This window comes from Cucurbita maxima, unplaced genomic scaffold (assembly GCF_002738345.1).
Source record: "Cucurbita maxima cultivar Rimu unplaced genomic scaffold, Cmax_1.0 Cma_Scf00018, whole genome shotgun sequence".
In the NCBI taxonomy this organism is placed as follows: domain Eukaryota; kingdom Viridiplantae; phylum Streptophyta; class Magnoliopsida; order Cucurbitales; family Cucurbitaceae; genus Cucurbita; species Cucurbita maxima.
In genome coordinates, this window is record NW_019272034.1 from 2,021,758 (window position 1) to 2,033,436 (window position 11,679).

The window sequence follows — 11,679 nt, forward strand, 5'->3', positions numbered from 1 at the left end:
ATTTTTTTTTTTTTTTTTTTTTTTTTTTTTTTTTTTTTTTTTTTTTTTTTTTTTTTTTTTTTTTTTTTTTGGTGTTTGTAAGCAGTGGCTTTCGACAGTGACATGCTTTTGCTTAACAACCTGACATAGATGTTTGCATTCTTAGAAATCGATCCAATCGTATATTTTGTTATCTCTTAACTTCAAAAAGTTTTAGTAACGTTATTGTTTAATCTGTAGTTTTATGTAATTTCAACTGATAATTTTATTTTGACATGATTGGTTTATCGACAATTATTTAGAAAAACGTGAATGACGTGACAAAATAGAGTAGCATAGTTTATTAAGAGGATGTTTATTTTTAAAGAACAAATAATTTTTTATGGATAGAGTTATAAATGTTTGATATTATTTGTTTTTCGAAGCAAAATTTAAGAGGATGTTCGGTGAAATATATATTTATACACATATATATGTCTTAAAAGTATTCCGTATTTCATTTAATTTTAATTTTTATTTTGAACTTTTTTTTTATGCTTCAACACGAAAATCTTAAAACACGTGGTTCGAGAGACTCCCGTATGCTTAAGAAATCATAAAAGAGCAAATATGAAAAACCATCTCATGAGAATCTTGAATTTCCACGACTTCCCCTCGAAGAAACAATGTAATTATGTAAAAAGAGAGTATGTTTACACATATAAGCTATCATTTATCTAATAAATATATCATATCATATCATTAAAATATTTTTTAAAATTCAACAATATTGTTTTAGTATATTAATTCTATTTAAAAACGTATTTTTGTCCATTAAATTAACTTTTTTAAATTAATTATGTAAATGATATCATGATAAAGAGAAACAGATTGACAGATCATTTAAAATACTTCATACAAATCTCATAAAATTTTTCATTTATATTCATCATCTTACATTTATCGTGATCATCGAAATTACTCTGACAAACACAACCATAAATAAATAGATATAGGTAAATATTTTCTTAGTCGAAAATATATACTTTAACAAGTTAAGCTATAATCGACCCGACTCTCTATGAAGGTGGTTGGTCATCGATTATACTCCAATTATTAGAGAATATTAAAAACAAAAGGAACCCTTTTTTTCAGCCGACCATGCCCAAAAAAGCAGCAATCATTACACATTTTACTTATGTCCTATTTCTTTACAAAGCAAAGGATTTCACTATAAAGAAAACTATTCATCAGCCAACTTCTTCACAAGAAAAGAACATGTTCATATGATGTAACATATCAACCCTTAAATTTACTAAAACAAAGTAGAATTCACACCATTTTTTGTCAATATTATGGGGTTTGGTGATAAGAATGTTTAAGCAGCCCAAACAAAGAACCATTGATATCACTAAAATTTGAGCTTGCCTTCGATTCAATGAGCAAAAAAAATGTGTAAAGGAGAGTGAAATTTGATCAGAAAGTTTGGTGCAAGAGAGCATGCAAGTTCTTTGACATGTTGGTGATGTAGCAACAGCAATGAGCATTGATATCACTCGCACATATTGCTTACCAACCTCCCATCTTCGCCACAGTTTCACTATAAATTTTGCACTTCATTGCTTCCATTTTAGCTCCATCACCCTTTGACCCTCTTCTTCATATCATTCACTCATGGACAAATCTCCACCAAAATCTTTCATCAAGGTTTCCCACTCTTGCTTCATTCTTCTTGTTTCTTTGTTCTTTGCTTTTAACTTTCTTTTCTTCTTGTTCTTAGGCTAAAGATGGCATTAGAGACCGAGTTTCAGACAAGACGGAGAGAGTTCGGGTAAGTTTTTCGAGATGGAAGTTCGAACTTCTTGATGGAATGGAAGGAAGTGTGAGGTTTGATTTGTTTGCTTGTTCTTTTAGACTCCTCAAAAGGTTGTTGTGAAAGAGAACACTAAGAAGCCTCAAGATTTCAAGTTGCATACGCAAGAAAGAGCGGTGAAACGGGCGATGTTTAATTACTCGGTGAGTTAAGAATATAAGCAAATATACTTTAACTTATAAACAGAGTGATGGTTTAACATCATATAAGAATAGGAGAATTTCGTGTTCAAATGAATATTGATACTCATTTGTCGAGTCTAGTCTCGTACTAATCTCGTAATCGTAGATAGCAACGAAGTTATATGTGATGGAGCTACAGAAGAAAGTGGAAGAAAAGTTGCACAAGGTAAACATCTAACTTACCAATCTTTTCTACAACACAAAAGTTTGGAATAAAATAGTGAAACAACAAAATGTGTGGAACAGATGATAGAAGAGGAAGAGGTTCGGTTGATGAGAAAGGAGATGATTCCAAGAGCTCAGCTCATGCCCTACTTTGATAGACCCTACTTTCCACAAAGGTAGAGCACAAAAAGTTAATATAAAAAAAACGTTTTTAACCACGACTCAACGGGTACTTCTCGATCAAAATTTATGATATTTGTGCTCAAAAATAAGTAAAAAGTACTTATAGAGTGCTTTCAACTCGAGTACTTTGAATGAAGTTTGTATAGCTAAAATACATTAACTTTAAAAGCTGACCTTAAAAGAAACACCTACGTTCCACTCTCAAAGTCGATGTCGTGGTTGTATGACATGCAGATCAAACCGACCTTTGACGATCCCGAGAGAGCCAAGTTTCTTGATGAACAAGGAGCAATGGAGCTGCAACACTGACAGTGAAGTTTACAGCTTTCAGAGACAAGCTTTGAAACCAATCAAATAATCTATATCGTTCGTAAAACCATGTGTTTATGATTCTGTTTGTACAATTTAGTTGTAGACAAAGGAGAGAGAGTGATGTTTTTGATGTAGAGAGAAACATTTTCGCTTCGTGACTTGTTCTTTCAAATTGGTCCAAATAAAATGAAACTATTAATTTTTAAAACGCGCTCGAGTTAGCTACACTCAGCTTACGACAAAAATAGAAGTAACTGTACATTTTTTTTCTTTTTATGTACAAAAGAATGTGAAAGGCGGAGGCTTTTTGATTTCTTCATAAATAAAATGGTAATCATTTGCGGATTAGCCTTTTTCTTTTTTGGTAAATGGTCTCTATCTGTTTTCTTCTTAGGGGAACTTTTGTGTGTTTGCAAAAGCAATTATCCATCAATTCTCCAACCATCCAGCACACTGATGCTCATAAACGGAGTCGGGTTGAGTTTAAAAAGTTCATCGATTCAAACTCGATGGGATCAGATTTGCGGATTTTCTTAACCTAAATTGATTTTAGAACATTATATAAATGAACCCAACTTACCATTTTTTATATTATGCATAGTTGATAAAATATATGACTAATACATATGTACAAAACAGATCACATTAAAGGTAATAAAGTGTCTTAATTATGTCATAAAAACTTTAGAGTTTATTTTGTTTTGTAATCGAAATGGTTGGACATGATCAAATTACATTTCAATAAACATTCTAATTGGTGGAGGAGCACCAAGAGAATTTACTCGCTACATAAAGTATGGATATGGATGCAAAGTTCCAGGAAGAGCACAAAATAACTTCAACCTGAAACCTAACTGTTCAGTTGTTCCATCCAATCAAAGCCCACACTGACCTTTTTGCTGCATTTTCTGCAGGGAAGGGCTCTGCCATGGCGGTGAGAGGCAGGAGCTCGACCAAGCGATCATGGAGTCAAATGCTGAAAACCCCACAAGTTTAAACCTATAATGAATTACAGTGAACAAGTTTCAAACTGCTCTTCTTTTGCAGCAATGGTGACCCCCATTTTCGTTCATGTCAAATTAAGATACACTATCAGAAGAACAGTGATTCATAGATTAGAAGCAACATTCAAGCTTTTCCATCCATAACAAGCACAGAATCTAATGAACATACATACATTACAACCTTCTAAATCTCATCCCCACAAACAAAAATTCGGGGATTAAATGGAGCCTTACAAAACGAAGCCTTTCAAGTACTCAGGATCGCGCTTAGCTTTCTCCTGAAACTTCTTGAACCATCTGTCCAAGATATCCATTGGCACAACCAACTTCGAACCATCAACACCGCAGAAAGATTGCATGAAATTGAACAGATTCTCACCAACTTTTAGGGCTAGACGCTCGATTCTTCTTCCGGCTGTGACATCAAGCGATTGCAGGGAAGCCAAATCCTCGACGGAGACTCCAATTTTAGCCGAGATAGGAGCCGAATCGGCCGCTATGAGTTGCATCTGACCACCAGGCTCCGGCCATGGAAGAGATAGCACCGCCGAGGGCCTGGCTAGGGTTACGGCACCGCAGAAGAGAAATTGAGATCCAGGGGACTGAATATACACAGCTAGGGCTTTATCGGGTGGAAGAGTGAAATTATTCAACAAGAATATGCACATTTCACGAATCTGATCGTAGGCTTCACCTAATAAGATGATTATGGATTCGGATCAGGATTTTGAAATGAAAATCGAAACAGAGCAATCTAAGAGAACAGAAATGGAACACAATACGTTAGAGAACATACCGACAAATGTGTTCATGTCAAGAACCCAATGGAAAGTGTCGATTTGAGAGAAGGCAGAAATGTCCATCGGAAAGCTTCGATTGGGAAAGACAACTCCGAACATCTTCGATTTCTCTAACGGTGATATCGAGAGATGAAATTGATGGAAATTCGGGAAGTGAGATGCTTCGATGGAGCGGTCGGCTGGATATGAAACGGCATAGATCGGTTAGGGTGGCACATTCCAGAAGAATCTAGAAGGATTCAGAGCTTGGGTCCAATGGCCTCCATGGAACTGGTGGTGGACTCTCATTTCTTCAGTAAGTTTCAAGAGTTTTCTTAAAGGTACTGTTTTTAGGGCATTTTTGCACAGATGGCCCAATTGTGCCTATTGTCTATTGTAACGCACACTTCTTAGTGTATAATTTTGAGGTGAACTCTTTGAATTGTTTCATTTAGTTCTATAATGGCAATATCGCACTCGCGAGCATTCACGGTAGCAATTCTAAAGGCAACTCGAGATTTTCTTGCTTTCGTTCGACATTTCTCTTGCTAGTCTTTCAAAATTGACCATAACAACAAGCTGAAGAGACAAAAGAACACACGAATCGAAACGGACCAAAGTGAAATAAGAGTTGAGCCACCAGATCACCAGATCATCAGGAGAGAAAAAAGAAATTTGAGTCAAAAGTTCGTACTTATGATCCACGATGAATCAACATATAAATAAATCATCTTCAGTAGCTAGAGGTTGAGCAATTTTAGATCATTAGTCACTTGGTTTGCAGCTCCCGTTCTTGTTGTTATGGCCAAATATATTATACTGTCTAAACAAAAACGAAGTAAAGTCAAAGCCCAACATTTTTCTCTCCAATGCTAAAACCCAAACAAGGAATAAATTATTGGTAATCAAAGGAGCATTGTGCACAATGCTGTATATAATAATCATTATGAGAAGAAAATTTTCCAAATAAGTGACTAAGATTCATAAAAAATGATTCAATTAGACGGGTTGCTTGATATAATAATTATCTGAACACGTCGTTGATAACCAAAGCCCTATCAAGTCATTAGCTACGTGTGGCTCTAACAGCTTAACACAAGTCCTCCGTTAGCAGATATTGTCCGCTTTAGCCTGTTACGTATCGATGTCAGCCTCACAATTTTTAAAACTCGTTCGATAGTGAGAGGTTTCCACAGCCTTAGAAAGATTATGTGAGATCTTACAATCTACCTTCCTTGGAGGCTCAAGGTCCTCGCTGGCACAATGGCCTTAGAGGCAATTACCCTATGTGTGCAAGACATTATGGTAACTAATCGTGAGTATGAGTGTATACGCAGAAGCTAACTAATTTCAAACTATCTCAATGCTTTCTAATATTTGTTGGGACTATATACATATATGTAAGTATAATATTCCTCTTAATATGATTAAATTTCACATTTCCACATAACATAACCAATCAAAAATTCAATTTCTTGATTGATTGAGTGTATTTTTTCCCCCAAATTTTGTGCCGAGTCAACTTTCAGAGTCCAATACCTCCTCCTCCCTCCTTCTCCAATGTAACAATACAACAAACTCTCCGATCAAATTCAGACTCCCCCTCTTCTCTTCTCTGTTCTTCAATGGATCATTCCCCAATTCCCTCCTTCCTTCTGCTCTTTTCCTTTTCCCACCTTTTCCTCGTCTTCGGGGATCCGTTTGATTCCTGCAGCAATCGCTTCAACTGCGGCAATATCACCGACGTCGGCTTCCCGTTCTGGGGCGACCAAAGGCCCGCAGATTGCGGCCATCCGACGCTGAAATTGACCTGCGAAGGAGGAAATACGACGATCGTAATAAAGGAGATCAAATACCAGATTCTAAAATTCAGCAGCGTAAACGATTCCCTAAGACTCACCATCGCCAGAGACGATTACATGGATGATCTCTGCCCTAGCAAATTCATCAACACCACAATCGATTACAATCTCTTCGATGCGATTCCTAATTATCGAAACATTACCTTGCTCTATTGCTCCACCTCTCCGGTTGCCGGGCAATTTACCTGTCCTGATTATGAATTCGGCCTCATTCAGTTGAATCCCGTCGCTTCTAGTCTCTGTAATGTGAGCGTAATCGTGCCGGTTTCCTTGGATTCTTTCCCGCAGGTGAGCGATTTGGTGAACTCTTCTGAGATATTGAAGGCCATTAAAGAGGGATTTGAGGTGAGATTGAAGAAGGATAGCAGCGGATGTGGAATTTGTGAAGAGTCCAACGGCGTTTGCGGTTACGATTGGAGTTTGAATCAGACGACTTGCTCTTGTCGCCACGGTGCTTATAATGATAACGGAGCTTGTCAAAGTACGCCGGCCGGTGGAAGTCCGGCGTCTTCTCCAGGTACGCAGCACTAATTCGTATCCTTTGACTGGATCTTCCTCAACCGGATTTTGCTCTGTCTGACTTTTCGCCTTCAACTCCCCAATAAATACTCCGCCGGCCAAACAAATTAAAAAAAGAAAAAGAAAAAAGGGGATTTAGGAAAAAAACAAAACAAAACGTATATTCATTTGAATTTATTTTGTTTTTTCTTTTAAGAATATTAGCCTAAAATAAGATTCTTAATTTATCTTTTTTTAGGTCTACTAAAATTTTAAATTAATTACTTTTTTTTGTTTAATAATTTTTTTTTTTTTTGAGAATTTTTAATATCATCTCATTAAATTAAATATTCTAGAGGAATTTCCTAAATATTTTTAATTATTGTAGATTAGTAATATTCTTGCTAATTTTTTTTTATAATATTACATATATATTAATATGGAGTTAGGGAGGGATCGAAAAATCCATGTTAAGAGGACCTTTAATTTTCAACAAATATAAGTAAAATATTTCATTTTGTTAAATTAAAATATATATATATATATATATATATATATATATATATATATATATATCATAAATTATATAAAATTTATAACTTAAAAATAATTAATAATAGTTGATAATTAGAAATATTTTTATGATATTATCAAACATATTTATTTAAATTATATTTTATCTTGAATTACTAAAACTCACTGGTGGTAGCATATATTGTTCGTTTTGGTCTGGTACGTATAATCGTTAGTCTCATAGTTTTAAAACGCGTTTATTAGGGAGAAGTTTCCATGCTGATATAAATATTTCGTCCCCTCTACAACCGATGTGGTCTCTGTTATTTTATATGAGACATCGTTTTTGTTTGATATAAGTTTGAATCGACTAAGTTTGGATCTTGTGCCATAGGTGGGAGTGATGACTCTAACAGCACATTCCTGATTATAGGTATGAATTGCTTGTTACACATGTGTGTACATGAACTTGGAGATGAACTGATGTTAGTTTTCATGTCCAGGCCTTTCTGTTGGAGGGGCAGCTGTATTAGGCCTATGCCTAGGATGCTGTGTCTTCTGCATTAAACAACTAAACAAAACACATGTCCTGAAGAAGTTGAAAACCCAAGATCTTCCTTCGCCTCCTTCAAGCGCAGGCATTCTGACTCCCTCCACGTTTCCCTCTTATAGTACTCTTTCTTATCCTTATGCTAGATCTGATCATGGGAATGGGAGCTCCTACTTTGGAGCTCAGCTCTTCACCTATGCCGAACTTGAGGAAGCAACTCATAATTTTGACCCTTCTAGGGAGCTTGGAGATGGAGGCTATGGCACTGTTTACTCTGGTGAGGACATGTTTATATTGTTGGTGCTCTTAACAGCTTTAGTTTGAATGCTCCATAGTGATTGACCCAAGTCTTCGTTAGCGGATATTGTTTTCTTTGGGTTTTTTTTTTTGAACTTCCCTCAAGGTTTTTAAAACTTGTCCGCTAGGGAGAGGTTTCCACACCCTTCGAAAGGATGTTTCGTTCTCCTCCCCAACCTATGTGGGATCTCTACTATTCTCCAATCGATGTGGGACCCCCAATTCACTCCCCCTTTGAGGCCTAGCATCCTTGCCGGCACACTGCCTCGTGTTCACCCCTCTTTGGGGCTTAGTCTCCTCGCTAACACATCGTCTGGTGTCTGGCTCTGATACTATTTGTAATGACCCAAGTTCATTGTTAGCGGATATTGTCTCTTTGGGCTTTCCCTTTCGGGCTTTTCTTATGATTTTTAAAATGCTTGGATAGGTTTTCACGCATTTATAAAAAATGTTTCATTCTTCTTCCGGCCTTTATAAAAGATGTTTCGTTCTTCTTCAAAACCAACATGAGATCTCACAATCAATCCCCTTTCAGGGTTCAGTGTCCTCGTTGGCACTCATTCCATTCTCCAATTGACGTGAGTGTCGTAAATTATATAGTTATTTGGATTAAATTTGATTGAGTTATTTGGATTAGATTTGATTTGGTTATTTGAATTAGATTTGATTTGGTTAGTCATACCAGAGTTAGTGTTTTGTGGGTCACATCGTATTTATTGAGTGACATATTGGTGAGAGTCTATATAGAGTGATAGTGAGGTACTCATTTGTAACACTTTGTTTTATTAAGTGATTGGTTGCTATCCGTGGATGTTGGGGAACTTCTTCTTTCCGAACTATGTAAATATCTTGGTGTCTCTTTGTGTAATTCCGTTCATTGGTGTTGTGAGTACATTTGTTCTGCTTTCGGCGCACAACAGTGGGACCCCCAATACACCTCTCTTCTTGGCCTAGCGTCCTTACTAGCACACTTTCTCGTGTACACCCCTTTCAAGGCTTAGCCTTCTCGTTGACACATCGCCCAGTGCCTGACTCTGATACTATTTGTATGGATTCAAGCTCACCACTAGCAGATATTGTCCTCTTTAGGCTTTTTCTTTCGGGCTTCCCTCATGGTTTTTAAAACGCGTCTGTCAGGGAGAGATTTCCACATCAAGGATGTTTCGTTCTACTCCTCAGCCGATGTGGGATCTCACAGTTTCATTACTTAATATATTTGTTTGATTGTTTATCAGGAACACTTAAGGATGGACGGATCGTTGCGGTGAAGTGCCTATACGAAAACAATAGTAAACGAGTCGAGCAGTTCATGAATGAAATCGAGATTCTATCACAATTGCAACACCCGAACCTCGTGAAGCTATACGGATGCACGTCGAGACATAGTCAGGAACTTATCCTAGTATATGAATACATTCCTAACGGAACAGTGGCTGACCATCTACATGGAAAACGAGCAAATTCAGGTCTGCTCAGTTGGTCAGTTCGGCTGAAGATTGCTATAGAGACTGCCAATGCACTAGCTTACCTCCACCGCAAAGACATCATTCATCGCGACGTCAAAACCAACAACATTCTCCTAGACAACAACTTCAAAGTAAAAGTGGCGGATTTCGGCCTCTCACGGTTATTCCCCCTTCATGTCACTCATGTTTCAACTGCTCCACAAGGAACACCCGGCTACGTTGATCCTGAGTATTACCAATGCTACCAAGTTACAGACAAGAGCGACGTGTATAGCTTTGGAGTCGTTTTGATCGAGCTTATATCGTCGTTGCAAGCAGTCGACACCAACAGGAATAGAAACGACATCAATTTGGCGAACATGGGCATAGATAGAATCAAAAAATATGCTTTACATGATTTGGTAGATCCAGAGCTTGGGTTTGAGAGGGATTATGCAGTAAGGTGTATGATAACATCAGTGGCAGAGTTGGCACTGCAATGTCTTCAACAATCAAGGGATGTGCGGCCTTCCATGGACGAAGTACTGGAAGTTCTAAGAGAAATAGAGCGTGAAGAAATGGCTGCTCGCAAAGCAGAGGTGTTGGATATAGGGTCTGATAATGTGCGGCTTTTAAGGAATGCATCATCTCTGCTTTCGCCAGATTCTGGAGCAGTAACAGATAAATGGGTTACAACATTTTTTCTCTTGATTCATTGCTTTACTGTTTGTTGTTGGCTTAGAATTGTCACTAAGAGCTCCTTTTGTTTTGATGAACAGATGAAGGGTTTGAACAGAACAGCTTAATATCTCACCAGAAAGCAGCCATTTTTGGCTTACTTTTTGTAACTATTCAAGAGACAGAAGCAGAAGAACAGATTGCAGATGCTGAAAAGGGGTGTTTCTGATGGAAATTAGTTCGTTTTCATATACCTGTAAATGATTTGATAGTTTCTTTTGTTGGTTCTTCAAAGCTTTTCTTGCACATAGATTCAGATCTCCCCATCAGTCAGATGATAGAAAATAACAGAGAATCATCCATATAGTTCATTAGTGTACTCAACTTTTTGCCTCTAAATTTGATAAAATAATTACTTTCTTAGACTGAGTTTGTGTTCAGTCTATGAATTTATAAGTAATTTTCAATACATGGGTATATAAACGGTGAGTAGAGACGAGAACAAGAAATATAATCTTTATCCTTCGCTCACTCATCATTTTTCCACTTAAGCGCGGATTCTTCGAACCTATGAAAGTTCATAGTGAAATCCCACATTAGTTGGAAAGATAAACAAAACTCGTGATAGACGCGTTTTAAAAATGTAAGGTTGACAGATACGAAAGAGCTAAAGCAGACAATATATGCTAGTGGTGAGTTTAACGGTTACAAATGGTATCAGAGCCAAAAATCGGGAGGTGTGCCAATGAAAATGCTAGGCCTACAAGGAGGTAGATTGTGAAATCTCACATCAGTTGAAGCCATAAATCGGGAGGTGTGCCAGCGAAAAGCTAAGCCTACAAGGAGGTAGATTGAAAAATCCCACATTCGGTTGGAGCCAAAAATCGAGAGGTGTGCCAGCAAGAAGTTAGACCCACAAGGAAGTAGATTGTGAAATCCCACATAGCAAAAAATCGGAAGCGTGAGCTAGGCCTACAAGAGAGGAGAAACAAACATTTCTGGTGTGAAAACCTCTCCCTGCTTTGAACATATTAACAATTTCTGGTGTGAAAACCTCTCCCTGCTTTGAACATATTAACAAACCAAAGTTTACCGTATCTGCTCAACTATAGACTCATTTAAATTTAGATTTAGCAATGGAATAAAATTATTTTATTGAATAAATTCATTAAATTGGATTTTTTTTTTCTTACAACTTCAAATTTTTGATCTACTAAATCCATAACATTTTAAATTTAAATATGTTAATAGTTGATAAAAAAAATTAATAATTTATAAACTTATTTGATACAAGAGCCTTTTAAATAACTTAATTGATTTAAATAAATGAAGGATTTAATAAAAATGTTACATTTATAAAAGTCAAAAAGTCAAATACCT

The 11,679-nt window shown here is 36.7% G+C and overlaps 3 protein-coding genes across 4 annotated transcripts; 2 read left to right on the plus strand and 1 right to left on the minus strand.

Annotated features, from left to right (window-relative positions):
* Positions 1 to 1,560: 1,560 nt before the first annotated feature.
* Positions 1,561 to 2,964, plus strand: LOC111492897 (protein TPX2). Its single transcript, XM_023142403.1, has 6 exons — positions 1,561 to 1,665; positions 1,739 to 1,789; positions 1,873 to 1,974; positions 2,120 to 2,179; positions 2,260 to 2,354; positions 2,596 to 2,964. The coding sequence occupies exons 1-6, from the start codon at positions 1,633 to 1,635 to the stop codon at positions 2,717 to 2,719; spliced, it is 465 nt and encodes a 154-aa protein (XP_022998171.1). The 5' UTR covers positions 1,561 to 1,632; the 3' UTR covers positions 2,720 to 2,964.
* A 799-nt stretch (positions 2,965 to 3,763) lies between these two features.
* Positions 3,764 to 4,839, minus strand: LOC111493257 (protein OPI10 homolog). Its single transcript, XM_023142904.1, has 2 exons — positions 4,474 to 4,839; positions 3,764 to 4,371 (listed from the first exon to the last, which is right to left on the minus strand). The coding sequence occupies exons 1-2, from the start codon at positions 4,574 to 4,576 to the stop codon at positions 3,908 to 3,910; spliced, it is 567 nt and encodes a 188-aa protein (XP_022998672.1). The 5' UTR covers positions 4,577 to 4,839; the 3' UTR covers positions 3,764 to 3,907.
* Positions 4,840 to 5,975: 1,136 nt separating this feature from the next.
* Positions 5,976 to 10,728, plus strand: LOC111493160 (LEAF RUST 10 DISEASE-RESISTANCE LOCUS RECEPTOR-LIKE PROTEIN KINASE-like 1.4). 2 transcript variants are annotated; one of them, XM_023142795.1, is made up of 5 exons: positions 5,976 to 6,835; positions 7,724 to 7,762; positions 7,833 to 8,156; positions 9,412 to 10,310; positions 10,401 to 10,481. In XM_023142795.1, the coding sequence occupies exons 1-5, from the start codon at positions 6,082 to 6,084 to the stop codon at positions 10,425 to 10,427; spliced, it is 2,043 nt and encodes a 680-aa protein (XP_022998563.1). In that variant the 5' UTR covers positions 5,976 to 6,081; the 3' UTR covers positions 10,428 to 10,481. The 2 variants fall into 2 exon arrangements, with proteins under 2 accessions (XP_022998563.1, XP_022998562.1); XM_023142794.1 differs by having other exon boundaries at positions 9,412 to 10,728.
* The last annotated feature ends 951 nt before the right edge of the window (positions 10,729 to 11,679 follow it).

Bases quoted from the DNA above. Each gene is read 5' to 3' on its own strand.
- LOC111492897 (XM_023142403.1), top strand. From the start codon at position 1,633: ATGGACAAATCTCCACCAAAATCTTTCATCAAG. The intron at 1,666-1,738 runs GTTTCCCACTCT...TCTTGTTCTTAG, and splicing joins CACCAAAATCTTTCATCAAG to GCTAAAGATGGCATTAGAGA. The intron at 1,790-1,872 runs GTAAGTTTTTCG...TTGTTCTTTTAG, and splicing joins ACAAGACGGAGAGAGTTCGG to ACTCCTCAAAAGGTTGTTGT.
- LOC111493257 (XM_023142904.1), bottom strand. From the start codon at position 4,576: ATGTTCGGAGTTGTCTTTCCCAATCGAAGCTTTCCGATGGACATTTCT. The intron at 4,372-4,473 runs GTATGTTCTCTA...TCATCTTATTAG, and splicing joins TGACATGAACACATTTGTCG to GTGAAGCCTACGATCAGATT.
- LOC111493160 (XM_023142794.1), top strand. From the start codon at position 6,082: ATGGATCATTCCCCAATTCCCTCCTTCCTTCTGCTCTTTTCCTTTTCC. The intron at 6,836-7,723 runs GTACGCAGCACT...CTTGTGCCATAG, and splicing joins AAGTCCGGCGTCTTCTCCAG to GTGGGAGTGATGACTCTAAC. The intron at 7,763-7,832 runs GTATGAATTGCT...TTTCATGTCCAG, and splicing joins CAGCACATTCCTGATTATAG to GCCTTTCTGTTGGAGGGGCA.